This window comes from Eubalaena glacialis, chromosome 1, assembly GCF_028564815.1.
Source record: "Eubalaena glacialis isolate mEubGla1 chromosome 1, mEubGla1.1.hap2.+ XY, whole genome shotgun sequence".
NCBI lineage: Eukaryota > Metazoa > Chordata > Mammalia > Artiodactyla > Balaenidae > Eubalaena > Eubalaena glacialis.
Window position 1 is genome coordinate 57,939,391 of NC_083716.1, and position 21,755 is coordinate 57,961,145.

At 50.5% G+C, this 21,755-nt stretch overlaps 1 protein-coding gene across 3 annotated transcripts in view; it reads left to right on the forward strand.

Annotated features, from left to right (window-relative positions):
• Nucleotides 1-1,366: 1,366 nt before the first annotated feature.
• KCNMA1 (potassium calcium-activated channel subfamily M alpha 1) overlaps nt 1,367-21,755 on the forward strand; it is a 735,999-nt gene continuing 715,610 nt past the window's right edge. For 2 of the 3 annotated variants that reach the window (XM_061197119.1, XM_061197100.1), the window contains exon 1: nt 1,367-1,756. In XM_061197119.1, the coding sequence (XP_061053102.1) occupies nt 1,388-1,756 (369 nt within the window). In that variant the 5' untranslated portion in view covers nt 1,367-1,387. Of the gene's footprint in view, nt 1,757-2,477; nt 2,526-21,755 lie in introns of those variants that run through there. The other variant, XM_061197109.1, reaches the window with a different exon arrangement.

Genomic DNA, 21,755 nt, shown 5'->3' on the forward strand with positions numbered 1-21,755 from the left:
CTTAATAAGGAAAAGGCAGAAAAACCACCTGCTGCTGTCAAAGGCCACAGACCACCTGCCAGGCCCCTGCATGGCCCTGCTTTCCAGAACACAGGGGGCACTGGGGCACCTAGGAAGGCGACAGGGAAGAGCGACAGGGGTTGGTAGGGGTCGAACGAGGGTGTGTATCCTGGAGAAGGGTCCTCCTCACTCCCGAAGCCCGAGGAGCTTGGGGCGTCCGGCCTGTGCAATCAACAGCTGGTCACTTCTCCCCTCCCCACTGGGGGCTCCTTTGGGAAAAATGGCCCGCCACCGGCGCCCGGCCATCCTCCTCGGGTCCCCCAGGGCGCTCGGCTGGGGGCGCAGCACCTTGGAGAGAGGTGTCGGGTCCCGCGCCTGGATTTGAGGCTCTCTACCTTTCGCACTGCGGCTCAGGGGTGCGTGCCAGGCTGTCGCCAAGGGGTCTGCCGGCACCCTGCCCAGCTCGGAGCCGAGGCGAGCCAGCGCGGCGAGCCTCCTCCCCTCCCGTTCGGGCGGCCTGAGCCCGCGCCCGCTCCAGTTGCTGCAGCTGCTGTTGCTGGCGGCTGCAGGGAGCGCGGGGTGCGCGCAGGAGAGGCTCGGGCGGCGAGGACGGGGACGAGCAGGAGCCTGAGGAAGCGGGGAGGAAGATCGAGCGAAGGCCGAGGAGGCTCAGCGGCGTGGCGGCGCGGCTCGGGGATCCCGGGAACATGGGCTAGCAGCGGCGGCGGCGGGCCGGGCCGGGCGCGGTGAACCTGCAGCGGCCCGGCGCACACCGGGGCGGCGAGCGGGAGCCGAGCGCAGCCGGGAGAGGAGGGCTGGCGCGGGGGCGCCCGGCAGGGGGCTGATGAGACATTATTAACGAGTAGCCGCCTAATAAGCCCAGAGAGGCGGGCTAGCGGCGCGGGCTGCGTGCGGGGAGGGGTCCCGGGCCGGAGCGCGCGGCGCAAACGCGTGGCGCACCGCGGGCGGGCGGCGCGGCGCGGCGCGGCGAGCAACCGGGCCGGTGCGCAGAGCCGGGGCGGGTCCGGGGGCGGCCCGCGGCGCCCCCTCGTTCTCGGCGCTCTGGGCCCGCGCAGCCCGGGGCTAGCGGGGCTCGGGCCGGGGAGGGGAGCTGCCCGCGCGCTCCGTCCCCCTCCCCCCTGGGCGGGCGGGCCGGCGGCCGGGGGGAGGGCGGGCGGCGGCGGCGGCCCGCTGTATATATCTCCGCGCACCCCGCCAGGTCGCGCACAGCTCCCCGAGCCCAGGCGCCTCCCCGCCCCCTCCCCGCGCTCCGCGGCGGCGGCGGCGGCAGCAATAGCAGCAATATGGCTGTTGATGGGTGTTCGGCGTGGCGCTGGCGGCGGGAGGAGCTCCCCCGAGCCCCTGCGCCGGCTGCCCGTTGCTAGCTATGGCAAATGGTGGCGGCAGCGGCGGCGGCAGCGGCGGCGGCGGTGGCGGCGGAGGCAGCGCTCTTAGAATGAGTAGCAATATCCACGCGAACCATCTCAGCCTAGACGCGTCCTCCTCCTCCTCCTCTTCCTCCTCCTCTTCTTCCTCCTCCTCTTCCTCCTCGTCCTCGGTCCACGAGCCCAAGATGGATGCGCTCATCATCCCGGTGACCATGGAGGTGCCGTGCGACAGCCGGGGCCAGCGCATGTGGTGGGCTTTCCTGGCCTCCTCCATGGTGACTTTCTTCGGGGGCCTCTTCATCATCTTGCTCTGGCGGACGCTCAAGTACCTGTGGACCGTTTGCTGCCACTGCGGGGGCAAGACGAAGGTAACGCGCGCCCCGGCGCCTCCCCCCTGCGCCAGCCCCGCCGCTTCTCGGCGTCCCCTGCAGCCCACCTCCTCGCTTCTCACAGCGCCGTGCCTCCCTCCATCCCTGCCTGCCTTCCCCTCGTCGCCTTCCCTTTCCCTCCGCTCTCCTGGCGCCCGCCTACTGGGGATTCGGGCGGCGCGTCGGGGGTGAGGAGTTGCCCCCAACCGGTGCGCTCCGGGACGCGGACGCCCAATCCCGTCCCCTTGTTTATGGTAGGGTTGTTTGTGGCTGCGGCTGGGGCCGGGGTGGGAGGTAGGGAGAGCCGACCCGGCGGGCACCGAGCAAGCTGGGGGCCGCTCGGTGCGCGTTCCGCGCGGCTCACCTGCCCGGGCTCGGCTCCTTGTGGTGGGCGAGGGGGAGCACGTCAGCCCGCACTTTAGAAACCTGTTGGGGAGATGAGTTCGTAAAATCAGAAGGGCAGGAAAATCCTTTGGGAAAGGGAGGACATCTTTTGGACTAGGGAATCCCAGGGGAGGAACATGACCAGAGGACGGGCGGGGGACCTGGAGGGGCGAGAGAAAGTTGGGGAGATGCATCCCAGTTTTGGAGGCAACCCGCGGATGCTGCCACTTTAGGAATGTGGCGAGGTCGCAAAACTGATGTCCCCTCCTTCTCCGACTCTTGGAGCAGATTCCCACCCCCACCGCAAGTTCTTCGGCATCTGTATTCTCGCCCCCCTGCCACCGCCTTCAGGTCCCCGGAAATGCCCCCGGCAGCGTGGAGCTAGAGCGGGACGTCCGCCTGAGAGCCCGCCGAGGCCGAGGTTTTCACGCGAGCCTCGTCCCCGACGCTTTTGAGGTGGCTGGATGTCGGCTTAAGCTATTCCTGGCGCAGAGACGCCCACCAGCACCGAGGCTCACTACACCTTATGTATGGTTGCTAGGCTGACTGCCTGGTCTGTCGCCATCGTGGCCCTAGAGATGTCTCCCCCCCCCCCCGCCAACTGGCTGAAGGTGTGAGGTGGCGGGCAGTTTTTCATAGAAAACTGCAGGATAAAAAAGAAAACTGGAAAAAAGAGTGACCAAGCTGTTTTCTGTTTGACTAATTTTTAACCTAGGGGACTAACCAGCACCAGCATTTTCAGAGGGAGGGGAAGCTCAAAGGGGGATAGGGCACAGTGCAAGGCCGTGGCACATCTCGGTGGGAATGCTCACACCTTTTCTAATAAAGTTAATCCGAGGACACCTCAAACTTCCACGGGGCACAGCAACTTGTAGCAGCCTCCTGAATTGCTACGGGGAGGGAGTAGGTAAGATGGGGGCTATGGGTGACACACAAGGGTGAAGGGAAGCTCGCTCTCTCTCTCTCTCTCTCCCCTGATCATTAATTATACATTGTGTTGGGTGCTGGAACTCAGCTGTGTTTTGTGGTAGCACATTTGTGTTTTGGAAAATACTGGTGTGTTGGAAATAAGGGAGAAAAATAAAAGCCATCATTCGCTTCCTCCTCCTCCTCCTCCTCCTACTTGTCCGGAGACCTCCAGATGTTAGTCAGTCAGTTTTCTCTGGAGTTACCTTCTTGGCCTTAGCAGTTTCTCCTTACTTGTCAAGGTGGAAAACCACCCACATTCCAGAGAAGCCATTAGGTTAAGGAAAATGCGAACCCTGAGACCCCCTAGACCCAACCCCTTGCCTAGCCCTCCTGACCAGTGCTTATTCATATAGTCTTCTTATTCACACATTCCCTCTCCTCTGCCTCCCCACCAGTCTTTAGTCTGCGAGTGTTTTTCCTTTACTGAGATTCCGTGCTACCCTTAGAAGAAAGAGAACTTGTAGTCGCATGCATCTCAAACGTTTTCTAGACTGAGTGATTTTGGGGAACTTTTTAACGACCTCCTTATTCTTCAGGAACTGGGTAGGCTTGATCATAATGAAAACTTTTTTTTCAGTGAGTCAAAATAAGCTTCAGTGTTTTTGTGATCCTGGGGTTTTAAACACAGCTTCTAAAGTCTTTTTTACTCTAGGGGGTACATCAGTGCTATTGCAGTGCTTCTGATGAAATGCTGATTGGATCGTTCACATAAATAGTCTCTTTCTTAAATGATGACCAAGCATAACTTCTGTAAGTTTTCTCAAGAAAATACGTTTTTGGCAATGATCATTAGAAAAAAAACAATCCCTATATATTAGGCTATATTTTGTAGCTCCAAGACATGCCGAGTTGACTAAACTGGAACTTTCTACAAAGAATCATCTGGGACGAGAGATGCTTGCAGTTGGTTGGGAAGATGTGAGGCCAGTATAGAATGAGATCACGTCACTTTTGGTACCATTAGAGTCCCCTTTAAAACATGCCCAGAATCTCTTAATACTTGCCCCTTGATTTGCTCAATTAAACAGTGTGTGTAGCCATCTCATTTTGCCCAGTAGTAGTTACTTAGGCCTTTTATAAGCTTTTCTTTCTACTCTTGAGGACTGTATTTTTACTGCAATCATTCTTTTTTTGTTTTTTTTGTTTTTTTTTTGTCCTTCATTCTTTTCGCTTTCCAAGTATTTGGTAGTCATCAAGACGCTGTTCAGAAGAATGCATTTGGCTTCAGTTTGGAATAATTATTTTAATGTTGGGTTTCTCAAGCAAACTAAGGCTGCTTTTCCTTAGTATTCTACCAGGACTCAGATATGTTCACCCTGATCCTGGTTCAACCCCAAGATGGTTTGACCTGGAGCTAGGGTCCAGAGGAAGGCTGGTCTTTTTAGCATCTGAAATTCTAGGGGTATAAGTTTCAGCAGGAGCTCCAGAATCACAAGCATTTGGCCTCTGGGACTGCACCATCCTTTTTGATCAAAGGAACCTGAAACTGGATGTACATCATGAGGCGTCTCATCCTTAGTTCCTCTGGCCTCCGAATTTCAAATCGTGAATGACTTTACTATTCTGAAAAGAATAGTTATGTGGACTTCTTTAGGAAATAAAGAAGAAAGAGAATCCCATTTTCCCCCAGTTGGGAATTTGGGCACAGTCATTCCAGTACTATATTCTTTGCTGTACTTTTTCACATCATTGTTTCTTTCTCTGTTGGGTTTCATCAGAGCCCTCTCTTTACTTGGCCGTGACATTTCAAGGTCTAAGCCAGTCGTAGACTGTAGTGAACAAGGAGTGGCTCTGGCAGCCTGAATAAGGTTGTGACCTTGAAGAAGTAGTTTAACCTCTCTGGTCTCTTTCCTGGTGTGTAAAATGTGGGATTGAATTCTGTGAGTGCTAATGTCCCTTCCTGCTCTGGGACTCAGCGGAAGACAGTAGAAGGAGTTGGTGATCTGTGGGTAAAGTTTCTAGCTCAGAACATGTTCTGTAACTCTCCAGCCTCGGAGTGCTTCTGTGTCTTTATTCCCATCTTCTGCTCTTCCTCCAGCCCACAGTCTGCTTTTCTTTAAATGCCTGGGGAAACTGAGGCCAGCTTCCTACGGAGCTGTGGTTTGCTGTGGGTCATAGACTCATCCTGCTCTCAGTTGGAGCCGTCCTCCCTGTAGAAGTTTGGGCTTGATTAAGGTTGGTCTGCATATAATGAATTATGGAGGTTTGTCTCCATGGCTGTGTCTGAGAAAACAACACGTTTTCTCTGTTAGACTCGTGACTAATATAAACATCAGATCCCATTACGGCTTGGTAATTACCCAGGGTCTGGCCTGATGCATCATCCAATCAGGGCTGGAACTTCAGTGCCTCAGAATTCTTGATTCCAGATTGGCCCTGGTGCCTCATCTCATCCTGGAGATAGTCTGCATCGGACGACCTTCAGATGCTCCTTCGGATCACTTAGGGGGGCCTTGGAGAAGTGCTCAGGTCCCAGGCACAGGGGAGTTCCAGGTGACCTTCCCTTGTCCTGAGAACTTTTGCTTCTTGTTCCTGGCTCTCCCTGTGGAAATGCACACTTCCGTAGAGATGCTGCAGTCAGACAGACCCGAGTGCAAATCATGGATTCCACACTTGTTAGCTGGGCATCTGTGGCTGGCGGCCCTGTTAAGCATGGTTTCTTCACATGTAAGAAGAGCATAATGATGCTTACTTTGTAGAATTCTTTTTTTTTTAAACATCTTTATTGGAGTATAATTGCTTTACAATGGTGTGTTAGTTTCTGCTTTATAACAAAGTGAATCAGTTATACATATACATATGTTCCCATATCTCTTCCCTCTTGCGTCTCCCTCCCTCCCACCCTCCCTATCCCACCCCTGTAGAATTCTTATAAGGAGTGACAGTGCTGGGTATACAGCACCCAGGAAATGCCTGGCACTTAGCAGGCCTGTAAATGGGAGCTATCATAGCTCCACAAAGTGGCAGGTTTTAAATTTTCTCCTTGATTCCTTGAACTTCTGGCCCTGGAAGGGCACAGACTACAACAAATAGAACTTTTGAACCAAAAGGGACCTCTAGACCCTGGAGTCAATTGTCCTTGGGTCAAACAACCAGCTAGGGTCAGATTGAGATTTGGGCTCATAGCTCTTGGGTGTTGCAAGGCTGGCAGGTCGGGGAAGGGCAGCCTAGGAAGGCTCCATGGCTGAGGGCTTGGCAGGATGGCTAGTGCTTTGATGGCGGGCAAGTCAGTGGATGAGCATTGTCATCATGGGGCTCCAGGAGCTGCAGACCTAGCAGAAGTGGAAAGTTTGGTGGGCAGGTGTGGCTGTCTAATTTCCCTTGAGAAAGGATGAATTCCACCCCTGTTCTCCCCAGTCCAGAGCCCACAGACCTGTTCCCCTGACGATGTAACAGTTTCCCCGCCAGGGTGCTCTCTACTCAGACCAGCTTTACCCTGATGGCCTCCAGAGTAGTATTTCCCCAAGTGTGTTCTGTGGAGCACTTGCCCTTGCAGTTCATGCGCTGGGAGAAGTCCCAAGGGAGAGGAATTGGTTAAACTGCTCTTGGCCGTGCTCACTTTGAGCAGCAGGGCCTAGATGTCACGCTCGCCGTGTAGCACCCAAAAGTCAGCCTGGGACCTTGGGCAAGGACTTCACCGCTTTGTGCCTCAGTCTCCTCATCTGTAAGCCGGGGGTCCTAGTAGAGCTCAGCCCTTTGGAGTAGGTACTCTCAGGGACCCCACTTTATAGCATTTCCTAGGAGGACACTGGTGACTGCAAGCTATGCGCTGGCCCTATTTCCGGGTGCCCAGGGGCCTTGTCCAAACATGCATCAGGAGGAAAGCAAGAGCTGCCCTTGTGTTTGGCCTGGGGGAGAAAGGATTCCAAGGGCAAGGCTCACCATTATCTTCTTCCCTGGATGGGGACATTCACTGTGTGGCTGGTACAGAGAGTGCTTGCTTTGGGTATCTCTTTCTGACCAGGGCAAGAGGAGCCTGGTGCTGAAGCAGTCAGGTTGGCATTGGATTCCAATGCCAGGACCTCCTTCCCAATGTGGGCAGCAGCGGTGTCCCAGCTCACAGTGGCCGTGGCCGTGCTAGCCTGCGAATCACAGCAGCCAGCTCCACCTTCCTGGGACTTCAGAGCTGTGGAGCCCCTGCAAGGACGCCTCTGTGGTTCCGGTGAGAAGGGCTGTGTTAGTGCCGTGATGCCGCAGCTCCTGGAGCCCTGCGGGGAGCACTGGTCTCCATGAGACCTGCTGGGGGGTCAGGCAAGGTCAGCGTCCCGCAGGACCTCTGAAATCACACAGCCTTTCTGTGCACAGCAGGGAGCAGATCAAGAGAGTGCCCTTTTTTGAGATGCTTCTGAGTGGGTGGAACCCTGGCCCTGGGCACATGGAGAAGGAAGCTCAGGGGCCCCAGCCTGAGAGGCAGGGGTGTCCCAGCACTCCGGGGAGAAGGCTCAAGGGATGTTCAGTTGGGGTATTAGATCTCTCCCTCCCATGGCCAGAGAGCATCTAGTCTGTCTACTCCTGGGGCCTCTCGCACCTTTACATGTACACGAATCACCTGGAGAGCCATTAAAATGCAGATTCTGATTCAGAAGGTCCAGGGTGGGGCCTGAGACTCTGAATTTCTGACAAGACACAGGTGATGCCGATGCTGAGCAGACCATGCTTTGAGAAGCAAGGATGTGGTCCTTGCCTCAGTCTCCAGGCAGTCCCTCTCTGAAGACAGGGCTATTTTTAAATAAGGAAATTCTCAGCTCTTCAGCAGTGGGGAGGGATGAGAAGAGGAAGGTTCCCTGTGCCAGGACAGCCAGGTGGAGAAAACTCGGCTCAGGCCTCTCCGCGCTGCTGCAGTTCAGTCTGGGTGCTCCCTGCTAAAGCTGATTGTTCGGGTGTCTGCTCCCTAGGAACCCACAGCGCTGTTGGTTTGGGGTTGGGTTGTGGTGACCAGAGCAGCATCCTGCAGATCTATGGGGGTGTGGTCTGTGCGTCGCCCATCAGCCTGTGGGCTCTCCCTCGCGCCAGTGGGTCACGCTGCAAGGGGACTTTCCGCAGTCCCGGATGGCAACTCAGCCAAACCACCTTCTTGCAGAATTAGAGGCTCGTGGTGGAGCCAGGGCTGCACTGTGGCGATGCTCCGGGAAGCCAGCTGTTGGCCGCTCCCTCCGGACTGTTTGAAGTCAGCAGGCAGTAAAACTGCCAGCCTGATTTTCCATAGGGACCTCGGTGGGCTTTTCCAAACGGAGGGTGCAGTGTGAAAGGATTGGGCTCAAGACCTGATCACGGAGTGGGGAGAGACGTGCGGCACTGTGCTGTGCCACCCTCCAGTGGTACTTCTTGAGAATTCCAGCAGATGAAGCTGGAAGTAGCTCCTTTTCTCAACATACTGTCAGGGTTTTCACAGCTCATACTGTCAGGGGCTTTTTCCTGGAGATGTGCTTTTTGGGTTGTTCCATCGTCAAAGGGGAGAACCTGGAATAAACATTTATCATGAGCATCGTCAGCTTAAATGAAGGCCTTAGCATGATGCCCGGCACACAGTAGATCCTCCAATAAATCTTGTGGTTATTAGTGTTGTTGTTTTGGCTTTTATTACATAGGGAGTGCATCCTCTGTTCCAGGAACCGAGCTAGGTGCTAGGGATAAAAATAAGACCCAGTTTGTTTGATGGAAGGGACGGAAAAATTCAGTTATCTTCTCGTGGGGTATGCACATGTCTGGTCTCCAGGTTGCCTCAAACCCCCTGAGGGCAGTAACTGAGTCATACAAATACAAGCACAGATATATGTTGGGAGGGCCCTTCCACAGTGGTCTGTGGGAGGCTGCGTGGGAATGTTGTAGGTGCAAATACATTTTGCTGCTCTTTTGGGTAATTTGTTAGACGCTATGGAGAAACTCTGGGTGAAAGGGATGGGCTTGAGTCATTTCTGGATTTTAATTATTCATGCCACCCCGGTCTCCCCTGACCGGTGGGTGACAAGAATTTGTTCACGATGAGCACTTGTTCATGAGGTGGATGAGTCAGGCGGGGGGCAGAAGGACAGCTTCAAAAGAATGGCTGCTTGAAGATGGAATTTGCTTTGTTTTTGGCATTATTTGGGGCATTATGTCTAATTGCCAATTTGGAAATGTAATTGGCTCTCCAGGTCCGGAAGGGATATACTTCACGTTGTCAAGCCGAGCCTCCGAATCATCTCCCCATAAGATCTCATTACCTGTATGACTAATGCTTCTTTACATGGCCAAAAGCGAAATTATTTAAAACATCTCATTTACTTGGTATTCTTTATGCTGTTTTATTGGCCTCCCTACCAGGTTTTCCCGGGGGCCAGATCCGGTTGACGCTGGGTATTTCGAAGGTAATTAACAGGAACGCCGGTGTTCCTTCTTTCTGCGCTTCATCCTTTCCTTGATTTCCTTTCTTTCCTGGTGATTCGTGCCAAGTCCAGGAGCAGGGGGACTGAAGTTTGCAGGTTAGTGGACAACAAATAGAGGCTTGATCTCGCGAGCTGAGAAGCACGTGGAATTGTGACGTCATAGGGGCAGAAAGGTGCTTTGGGGTTGGGGTCCTACCTCCTCCCCAGCGCCAGTGCTGGGAGCCCTCGGCCCCATCTCCAGAAGGGACAGGGGTGTTCATGGCCTTCTGAGGCCACCATTCCATGGGGCACAAACCCACCTAAGCATGAATGGAAAGGTCTTTCTCCTTGCACTAGCCCCTCTTTGCTTCTCGGCTGTTTCTAGGACACACAGAACATGTCTTGGTAGGTGATAGATTTCAAATTCTAAATCCGGCTCAAGAAGGCCCAGAGCTGGGTGGGGTTTAAGTGTCAGCAATGTCCTTGAGATGTAGAATGCCCTTAACTTTTGTTGCTACCGTGCAAGCCACCTTCTTTTTCTCTCTCGTGACTGCCCAATGTCCTTCTTCCCCAGAGGCGGTGAGGTTTCCCCGTGCCCTCTTCCCCAGGGTTTACACAGCAGCCCATCCTGGCTGTTGGTTCTGGTCGTTTGTCCTGTGCAATGTGTCAGGTCTTGTCAGAAGCTGTGGGTGAGGATTTGGCCATCCCTGAGCCATTGGGTCGCCTCTTTGTCACTGGAATGGGCCCAGTGATTCCAAAGTTCAGCTTCTTTCAGAGTTTAGTCCTGGGCTTGGCCGAGAGCAGATGTGATTTGGGGGCAATACCAGGGATCCAGATGTAGAGTGCAGATCCTTTGTTAAGAAGCCCACATTGGACTCTGCTTTCTAGGTGTTGGCTCTTCCTAAAGGAGAGAGAACAGACAGTGATCTTAAGCTTCTTTTTGGATCATTTAAATACAGCTGCTCCTAGAGTTGAAGATTATTCCTTTCCAACTGCTCATCTTATCTCTTCTCCTCTGGGCTTCTATACACTACTGCTGCCATTTCTATTTTGCTGAGCAGAAAGAAACCAGAAAAGAAAGAGAAAATACAAGAGGGGAGGGTGAGGGAGGGCAGGGGGGAGAGGGAGATGTTCACACAAAGAAAAGTAGAATTTCTCGTCTGGGAGCTGGAGGTTGGATAAATACATAACTGGATGGATTTTGTTTTTAGTCCCTTCCCCTTTGTCTTAATGAATAAATCATGACAAGTGACCTCATGCCCAAGGTGTGCAGCATTATATAAAGACCAGTGGAAAGAGTGCTTTCCCTTTTGGAAGAGTTTAGCTTTTCAAGTGAGTTCCCTCTAATGAACTGCTAGCGTGGGGCCTGTGTGGCCCTGTGGCCCAGACACCAGGGGTTATAAGGTTTCTGGGGGCTCTTCCTCTTCGTGTACCTGTTTATGCAGGAGCAGAATTCTTCTCTTTGGGAGAAATTGCTGCATGAGTTTGTTTTCCCTTTACATGACTTTGGAAAGTAGACTTTTTGTGGCTCTGGAAGGGGAAAAAGTAGATGCACAATGATTAGCGAATGGAGAACTCAGAGACAAGGGCCCTTAAGGCTCGGAGGAAAGATCTGGAAGATGAAAGGGTTTATGTGAGGGCTGGGGATTTTCATGACCAACATTAGCTGGCCACCGCTTAATACATTGTTTTTCTTCTTTGTGCATCTGGGAGCACTTTCCTCCCAGTGTTTAGAGGAATTGCTTTAGCTACCCATAAATTATGGCCGTTTCCCTCATAGATTGTGGCAGCCACAGCTGACCAGGTGGTAAGACTCTTGAAGAGTATAGGAATGGTGTCTCCAGCTGAACCCATAAGAGAAGTCAATAATTTGCCTGTCTTAAAAAAGAAATCCATTTCTTACGTTCATGTGCAACCCTATTTTCCCCGTAAGATTTCTTTTTCAATTTGTGTTTTACACTTTTGTCCTTAATCCTAAGTGTATATATATTCACTGTAGAAAATGTAGGCAAGACAGAGAGGTGTTTAAAGAAAAAAAGGGCACCTCACACCCACCAGGATGGCTACTACATCAAAACCCAGAAAACAGCAAGTGTTGATGAGGATGTGGAGGAATTGGAACCCTGGTGCACTGTGTGTGGGAATGCTCCATGGTGCAGCTACTGTGGGAAACAGTATGGTGGTTTCTCAAAAAAATTGAAAATAGAACTACCATATGACCCAGCAATTCCACGGCTGGGTACATATCCAAAAGAAGATACTTGCACATCCCTGTTCATAGCAGCATTATTCGTAATAGCCAAAAGGTGGAAGCAACCCAAATGTCCATCGATGGATAAATGGATAAACAAATGTGGTATTTACCTGCAGTGGAATATTATTCATTTGGAAAAAGGAAGGAAATTCCGATGTGTGCTACAACATGGATGCACCTCGAGGACATGATGCTCGGTGAAATAAGCCAGTCACAAAAGGGCAAATACTGTGTGATCCTACAATACTTATATGAGGCACCTAGTTGCACAGACACAGAAGTAGAATGGTGGTTACCAGGGGCTGGGGGAGACGGGGGGTTGTTGTTTAATGGATATAGAATTTCAGTTTTCCAAGACGAGAAGGTTCTGCACAATAATATGAATATACTTAATACTACTGAACTGTACACTTAAAATGGTTAAGATGGTAAGTTTTATGGTATGTCTATTTTACCACAATTAAAATTTTTTTAAAAAAGGAAAAAAAGTCCCTCTAAACCCCACTTCCTGGAGATGACTATCATTATCTTCAGACACATTCTTCACCATGCTGCTTGTGTTTGTTGGTGGGGCAGCTGATTTCTTTCCTCTGAGGAGTGGTAAATGGCAGTCCCAGGAGAAGTGCCCCCCGGCTGGCCTTGTTTGATTTAGATGGTACCCACAGTGAGAGAAGAACAGCCGAACAACGTTTCTGCCCATCAAGTCTGGTTTGATGGTGTGTGAAGTTAAAGGACCACTGGATTTTTGATTTTGACATATGAGTAGTTACGGTATCTTAGGCAAGTGATTGTCTCTGGGCTCCAGTTTTCTCATATGTAACATGCTCTCTGATTCAGTGATTTCAATATACAGCCATTTCTTCAATCAGATTTCAAAGCTATCATTTTTACCTGATAAAGAACCCAAGACTAACTTACTCAAGGCAGTGGGCCCAGGGAGTAGTTCTGGTGCCTCTATGAATCCCAAGAGTGAAATTTGATTGACATGTCCCCAGAACTTCCATATTGACTTCGATGAGGTGGCATATTTAAGAATTACAGTCTGGGGACACGGGCCCCATTGGAGATACAGTCAAACTTGTCATTAAAAAAAAACCAACTCAAATAGTTTTCTGTGACTGTGCTACTACTTTTTTTTTTTTTAATAAATTTATTTATTTATTTATTTATTTATTTGGCTGTGTTTGGTCTTCGTTGCTGTGCGCGGGCTTTCTGTAGTTGCAGTGAGTGGGGGCTACTCTTCGTTGCGGTGTGCGGGCTTCTCATTGCGGTAGCTTCTCTTGTTGTGGAGCATGGGCTCTAGGCACGCGGGCCTCAGTAGTTGTGGCACGTGAGCTCAGTAGTTGTGGCTCACGGGCTCTAGAGAGTAGGCTCAGTAGTTGTAGCGCATGGGCTTAGTTGCTCCGCAGCATGTGGGATCTTCGCGGACCAGGGCTCGAACCCGTGTCCCCTGCATTGGCAGGTGGATTCTTAACCACTGCACCACCAGGGAAGTCCCTGTGCTATTACTTCTAATGACATGGCCGCACCACTATTGAGGTTTTAATTTTAATTTCTGGTGTGGGGGAAAGGTTGAAAAGGTCTTGGATTATAGACTAGACTATAAACAGTACACTATGATAGGTTGGCTTTGTTGAGGTTGGGAATAAAAAGAAACATCTGATTAAAGAGGAGGTCATGCAAATCCACTTACTTTCGTGTTTTTCCTTAACTCGCACCAAAAGGCAACCCCAGAGCGAGAACGTTCATCACAGCCCTGTTCCACGAAGCACTCCAGCTGCCAAAATCAGCAATAAGATGACCACAGTTTCTGTGGCAAAGGAGAGGGTATCTGATGGGGTCAGTAACTTCTGAAATACCTATCTCTCCCGCAAATCGTAAGCAGCTAGCACATCAGACCTGCTGAATAGTCTCTTAGGTTATATAACATTAATCAGATTATGCTACTGGGGCCATGTATTAAATTTCAACTTGTCACAGCTACATTACATTAACACTTCACAGATCCACAGAGTGCCAGGTAGTTTTTGGGTGTTACTGAGCAAATTGGTGATGATGGTCAGTCTTGACGAGGCCCAGACAAAAAATACTTCCTTAGATTTTCTGTATTGTAGTTTAACTCTTATTGGAGGGTGCAGACATCCTGCAAGTATTCCTTACAAAATGAACTAAAAATTTAAGACCGTAGTTTTTGTATCTGCAGGACCGAACAGTTGATTTATGGCCATGAACCGGATAGGACAGAGATTTTTGAAAACTCTGGGAAGCTTTTCATTTTCCAGCGACAGGCAATGCAAGCACTCTGTTCTTAATTGATCCCTTCTTTAAGTCAGGAGCTGAAATGTCATCATGCAAATCTCTCCTGAGTTGCATGGAAACTAATAAAATCACGAAGATTTCTATTTGTACTCTATGAACACAGACTGTAATGAAACTGAAACAGCTATCTCCAGGGATGATGCTGTTTAAATGCTAGGCAAGGCTTGACAGCAATTTTAATGGTGAAAAGAGAAGCCAGGAAGTGAGCGCTTCCGTTCTTTCCTCCCTGCCCCACCAGTGACTTTTCATCCCTGCTTCTCTTTGCTTCCTGACCTCTGAAATAATTTGCTTAAAACAGAGACCAGTAGGGCTTCCCTGGTGGTACAGTGGTTAAGAATCTGCCTGTCAATGCAGGGGACACAGGTTCGAGCCCCGGTCCGGGAAGATCCCACATGCCGTGGAGCAACTAAGCCCGCGCTCTAGAGCCCACAAACCACAAGTACTGAGTCCGCGCACCACAACTACTGAAGCCCACGTGCCCTAGAGCCCGTGTTCCACAACAAGAGAAGCCACCGCAATGAGAAGCCTGCGCACCGCAACGAAGAGCAGCCCCCACTCGCCGCAACTAGAGAAAGCCCGCGTGCAGCAGCGAAGACCCAACGCAGCCAAAAATCAGTAAAATAAATAAATTTATATAAAAAAGAGAGCTGTAATTGCTAGTACAGCCTGTCTACCACCTGTTTTATTTTATTTTATTTTTAAAAAGTATTTATTTATTTGGCTGCGCTGGGTCTTAGATGTGGCATGCAGTATCTTCTTTGCTGCGTGCGGGATCTTTAGTTGCAGCATGCGGAATCTAGTTCCCTGACCAGGGATAGAACCTGGGCCCCCTGCATTGGGAGCACGGAGTCTTAGCCACTGGACCACCAGGGAAGTCCCTACCACCTGTTTTAGAAAACAGCACCTGATTCTCAAATATTCTCTCTTGGCCTTTTCTCTCCCTCTTCAGACATTGCATTGATCTCCACACTTACTGACACTTTTGTTTTGCTAAGTCTTTCTATGTGAACTGGAGTAACTGGCTTTTTAGGGAAAAAAATTAATAAACTCTTGAAAGTAGTTACTATGCATGAAGCACTCTTTTAAAACTCCTTATGTTTATTATGGTGTTTAAACCTCAACACAGTCCTGTGGCGTGAACACCTTTATGATTCCCAGTTTACAGATTAGAAGACTGAGGCATACATAATACTTTTTTTTTTTTTTGGATAACAAACTTCGAGTGTTTACTGTGTGTCTTGTAGTTTCTAAGCTCTTTATATTATTTAATCCTCACAACAACCCAGTGAAATAGGTGGTATCATCATCCTCCCTTTACAGGACCGAGGTGTGGAGAAGTTGAGTGACTTGCCCAGGGTCACACACTAGTGAGGGCAGAGCCATGTGTAAATCCAGGCAGGTGGGCAGTGGAGCTCACGTGTCTAACCCCTGCACTGTTCACCTACAGTCATACGTCATACCTCCTGTAGTGGTAGGTGGGCTCTGCTCAGCTCATCCCTGCCACGGAGTGAAGGAAGCTGTGAAGACATAGGACTGAGGAGAGGAGTCATTGTGTGGAGACTCAGGCATCCATCCCTAGGTGAGATGTGAGATCCCTTGGACAGGTTCAGAGAGTTCTATACTATCCAGATAGAAACAAACCTTAAAGGTTATCTAGTCCTTTTACTTTCTCTATGCCTTGGTTTCCGTTGCTGGAAAGTAGGTTAATTCACCTTTTCTCTACCTGGTAGGCAGGTGTGCTGTGTGCAGTTGTGCAGGTTGCTCACTGCACAACTGTAGGGCTGCTATGAGATTCACATCAAATAATACATGATTGTACTTTATGAACCAGGGCACATATACCATATCCCTGTGCTGGGGGGTAGGTGGAGGCACAGAACACATACTGGGGTATTTTTCTGAGTATCAGTCTTCCTAGAAATTTTGGATAAAAACATAGTTTTTTTTAAAAAAAATTATTTATTTATTTATTTATTTATTTATGGCTGTGTTGGGTCTTCGTTTCTGTGCGAGGGCTTTCTCTAGTTGCGGCAAGTGGGGGCCACTCTTCATCGCGGTGCACGGGTCTCTCACTATCGCGGCCTCTCTTGTTGCGGAGCACAGGCTCCAGACACGCAGGCTCAGTAGTTGTGGCTCACGGGCCTAGTTGCTCTGCGGCATGTGGGATCTTCCCAGACCAGGGCTCGAACCCGTGTCGCCTGCATTGGCAGGCAGATGCTCAACCACTGTGCGCAGGCTTTCTCTAGTTGCGTCAAGCGGGGGCTACTCTTCGTTGCGGTGTGCAGGCTTCTCGTTGCAGTGGCTTCTCTTGTTGCGGAGCACAGGCTCTAGGCATGCGGGCCTCAGTAGTTGTGGCACGCGGGCTCAGTAGTTGTGGCTAGCGGGCTCTAGAGCACAGGCTCAGTAGTTGTGGCGCACGGGCTTCATTGCTCCGTGTTATGTGGGATCTTCCTGGACCAGGGACTGAACCCGTGTCCCCTGCATTGGCAGGCAGATTCTCAACCACTGCGCCACCAGGGAAGCCCAACATAGTTTTAATATTAACACATATATGGAAGATATTAGGAGAGTAGGATGCAGAATTCAAGCGTATTTTAAAAACCTTGAGAGGTGTGTGTGGGGTTATGGGGACACTCATACGCAGAAGAGCGCAGAGTAGTGAAATAGTTTGACACCCACCAGCAAAGGCTTATCAGTAAACTCTGAACCAAGCATCCTAATGTGGAATGATGCCTTATTATTCCCACATGCTATTTGCTCATATCTCAAGCTCCAAAACTGTGTTATTAAAAGAATGGAAATTCTATGAAAAGCAAATAAATATCTCTGAATTCCCTGGCCTGCTATAAATAAAGTGCATTTTGAATGTCAGTGGGACAGAGAATTTAATCTGCACACTGAGAAGGAGGTAGTGGTAGCTTATTCAGTGGTTATGAATCTTTCTCTTAGAAAGATCGATTCTTTGCCCCTCTCCACCTCCACGGCCTGAAAATACATTATTGTATCACATTATGGATTTCTTTCTAGACCATTGGGCATTGCGGCCTTGTGCCTGCCAAACTGCCTGCACAGACTATTTGGTAGCAGAGACGAATGGGTTGGTCCACGAATCTTTATTTGCGTGGCTGTCCTTTGTCCACGGACACAGGGTTGTATAAGACATCATTCCCTCCTTGGCAACACCAGTAGCCACATTGCATGATTCCAGGGGCACCATTCACATCACAGCCATGAATGATGCCCCTGGAGTTGTGCAGTGTGCAGCTCACGTGTCCACACATGTGACTTTTCTAGACATCTGGCTGGGTGGGTATAATACACTCACACGAGAAATTAAAAATACAGTGCGAGGCCCGTAATTCTTAACGGTCAAGCAAGTAAGAGAAACATCAAGAACCTGAGATTCAGGAAAGGTGGAGAACACTGAGAACTGGTCCGAGTGGGGTGGCCAGAGAGAGCCCAATGCGGGTGGTGGGGGTGTGAAAGTGGACCCAGCCTGCCCATCCCTAGGCCCAGCCCCCAGGACAGGCTGTTTCCATGACTTCTGAGCGCTGTGACATAGGAGGCCTCCCTGGCCCCTATGCTTGTTCTTAGCCCAAGCCTTTGAGAAGGGTGAAAGCTCGGGTACCAGCCCATGAGTGTTCCTAAGGTCCGTGGACAAAGGATAGCTCTTTCCCACGGCCCCTGCTGTCCCCAGGTGTTTGTCAGCAGAGCATCCTGTGCCTGCCCAGAGAATGGTAGTGGGAGCCCGGGCCGGCCTGCTAGGCTGCAGCAGTCCAGCTACCAGGCCTAGTGGCCGGGCTGGGTCTCAGAGGCTGGCAGGCTGCTGCAGGGGTGGTTGCACAGCTGGCCTTTCTGCCGGTCACTGCTGCTGGTACTGGGTGAGGAGGCTGAGCCGGAGTAACCAGGTCCACAGTTCACCGCTCCTCCCCGAACCCTGGTGCGTTGGACAGACTCACGGGCCTGGTGATGGGCTGGCACGGGCGGGAGCTTCTTCTGCTCTGGAGCTGCCCGACCATGGCTGCAGGGTGCCCAGGCCTGGGCGACATGCCTGGACTGGGAAATGTGGAGATGGTCTGGCCTGTTCTGCGGCTGGTCCAGATGTGGTAGAAGGCTGGTAACGACCTCACGGGTGGCCCGCTCCTTCCCTCCCAACTCTGCACTCTGCCTCCCACGTCCTTCAAGGCTGGCTCCTGTGCTGGGAAGGTTAGCTTCCCGGGAAGCGTTCTCTGCTCACCTGAGTCAGGGCTCTCCCTCTCCTCTGATACGCCCACCTTGTCCTCTCCATCGGTGTGAGCATCGTCCATCAAATGCTCTCTGTGGACAGGGCTGGTGGTTTTCCTTTTCTGAGCTCCTGTGCCTCCTCCAGGTAGTCCTGGGGAGTGGGCAGTGAGTGTTGGCTGATCAATAACAGTGTGGCCTTCTCTTGTCTTCAGAGAAGGCCCCCAGTGAACCATGAGCCCTGCTATTATTCATGCTCTTGGGTAGTGCTGCCTTTTGAATCAGGGCTGGCTCCGTGACTTGCTCATAATCAATAGAACGTGGCGGCAATGATCCTGCAACTTCCAAGACTAGGTCAGAAGAACCCTTGCAGCTTCCCTCTTGGCCTCTTGGAACACTGGCTTAGGAGAAGCCAGCCGCCATATGAAGAAGTCTGACTCCCCAGAGAGCACCATGTGGTGAGAAGTCCAGGTCACCTGGAGAGGCCTGGAGGATGTGCTGCCTTGTGGGGGGAGAGGGACACTCTCTAAGGAGCACCAAGGCACCGGACGTGGTAGGAAGAGTCCATCTTGAAAGTGAATTGTCCAACCCCAGCTGACATGAATCAGAGCTGAGCCAGCCAGCGCATCCCTCCCTGAATTCCTAAAAAGCATTAACAAAATAAAATGATTGTTTTAAGCCACTGCATTTTGAGGTGATTTGTTATGCAGCAGTAGATGATTAGAACAAATAACTACTATTAAAGGGTGGTCCTTCCACAAGATCTGGCTCTTGCCCTCTCTCTGGGTTCCTCTTAGACTTTCTTCCCAAGCTCCCTGCACCCAGCCATATAGGACTTTCTTCACTTCATTAAACTTTTTGTTTCTATACCTCTGGGCCTTCACACATGCCATCCACTCTAGCTGGAATTCTCTTTCCTTATCCTCTGTCTCCTGTACCACTTAGCTGACTCCTGTTTATCCAGTGATGTGCTGGTAAGTCTTTAATCTCTAGGAGGGAAGCCCCGATTTGTAGCATTTGTCAGTTCCCATGGTGTAAATATTCTCACCGTGGCTGATTTCAAGATATCAGCATGATGGCACAGAACATGGAGGCAGGTATCCACGTTATGTGGAGGCTGAAGCTCACAGAGGTTTACTTTCTTCTGTAAATCATGGGCAGGTATGGATTCTGGTCTGCTTGGCCTCAAAGACCATGCTCTTTCCACTCTCCTCCTTTGTTCTCATGAAGGACCTGGAGCCCACCATGAGCACAGGTAACACCACTGCTGGGCTGTCCCGTTTCTTCTAGACTAGTGGTCCTTCCATGGCTTCTCTTGAGTTGCTGCTGGCTCTTCCTCGTGCTTTCCACACCTAACCAGTCACAGATGCTAACTTCTCTCTTGGACCATATTATGGTATCTAGGTTCTTCTGTGGTGCATGCAGTAGTCATGGAAGCAGTGAGCTAAGAGGGGCCTATGAGTCTACTTTGAGGCTTGATTAATTATGTGTATTAGGCTAGGCCAGCTGCTGTAATAAGCAACCCCAGCCTGTCAAGGACTTAATACAGAAGTTTGTGTATTGCTCGTATAAAGTACCATTGATAGCGTATGTGGAGGTTTGGGGGGATGGGGTAGGGACTTGCTCCAAGCAGTCATTCAGGGTTGGCTCCTTATACCTGTGGACCTGCCATTTCTAGGGGGCCCTGAAGGTCTCTGCTGAATCCCCCGCATCCATCTGACAGATGCGGAATGACAAGTAAGGATCATGAGGTATGGTTTTGTGAAAGTAGTCCTGGAAGTCATTCACATCACTTCTGCCCACACAGTCCAGTGGTCAGAACTCTCACATGGTACCTTAACTGCAAGGCATCCTGGGGAATGTAGTGCACCCAGGAGGAGTAGGAAATGGATTTAGAGAACACCCAGACGGCAGAAGGGGCTCCAGAGTGCCACTGGGTGAGGGCTTTTGCCGTCCATAGCTGGCTCTGCCATAATTAACGATGACCAGATGACCATGGCCCAGTAGTAACTCTGGATGTTAATACTGAATATTAATATTCAGTGTTAAAACGGAATATTCAGAATATAACACCGAATATTAACACGGGGTGCTGTAAGGCATCACACACGCTGTTGAGCCCTCTACATGCTTTATCTCACGTAATCCTCTCAGAAAGCCTGTGTCGTAGATACTATTACCATTATCCTCATTTTGTAGCTGAGCAAACGCTGTGGCTTGCAGTGGGTATAGCAGGTGTCCAAGGGGTGTCACTTAGTAAGTGGCAGGACTCCATTCAAACTCAGAATTTTCTGGCTTCAGAGTGTTAACTCTTAGCCACTTCCTCGCTGCTCTGGGGTTCCCTCAACTCTCCCCATTCTTGTCCCTGCCTTCAGCTTGTAAGCTATTCTGCTTCCTAAACACCTTCAGAAACAAAGGGACCAAGGGGCTTAAATGCCCCCTCCCTCCACATCCCAAGGAGAACAAAGAGAAAGGCGTCTTGGCTGTCACCAGGTGACATTGGCCCTTGTTCTCCACCAGGGTAAGGGGTGGTGTGAATTGACATCCTCCCTATGATGTGAAAGGATTGTCCTCCCCTCAGCTGTCTCCCGCTTTGAGTGTTACCTTGAGGGGCTCTTTGCCTGGAACGTCAAAAGCAGAAGGGGGATGAACGGCAGAGGCTGGTTCCCAGGTCCCTTGCCTTCCCCCACCGTGGTGAAGCGCTTCACCCTTGGAAATGTCACTTCCCTTTAGCCCATTCCATCCAGTTCAGATGTCATGTTTTAGCAGAGTGAGTTCAGGAGTGCACTGCTGAGACAACAGGGGATATCGAACGTGAGTAATAACGTGAGTGACGTGGCTGCTCTTTTAAAACCCAGTGGAGGGAACCCTCTTGCACTGTTGGTGGGAATGTAAATTGATACAGCCACTATGGAGAACAGTATGGAGGTTCCTTAAAAAACTAAAAATAGAACTACCATACGACCCAGCAATCCCACTACTGGGCATATACCCTGAGAAAACCGTAATTCAAAAAGAGTCATGTACCACAATGTTCATTGCAACCCTATTTACAATAGCCAGGACATGGAAGCAACCTAAGTGTCCATCGAGAGATGAATGGATAAAGAAGATGTGGCACATATATACAATGGAATATTACTCAGCCATAAAAAGAAATGAAATTGAGTTATTTGTAGTGAGGTGGATGGACCTAGAGTCTGTCATACAGAGTGAAGTAAGTCAGGAAGAGAAAAACAAATACCGTATGCTAACACATATATGTGGAATCTAAAAAAAAAAAAAAAAAAGGTCACGAAGAACCTAGGGGCAAGACGGGAATAAAGATGCAGACCTACTAGAGAATAGACTTGAGGATATGGGGAGGGGGAAGGGTAAGCTGTGACAAAGTGAGAGAGTGGCATGGACATATATACACTACCAAATGTAAAATAGCTAGCTAGTGGGAAGCAGCCGCATAGCACAGGGAGATCAGCTCGGTGCTTTGTGACCACCTAGAGGGGTGGGA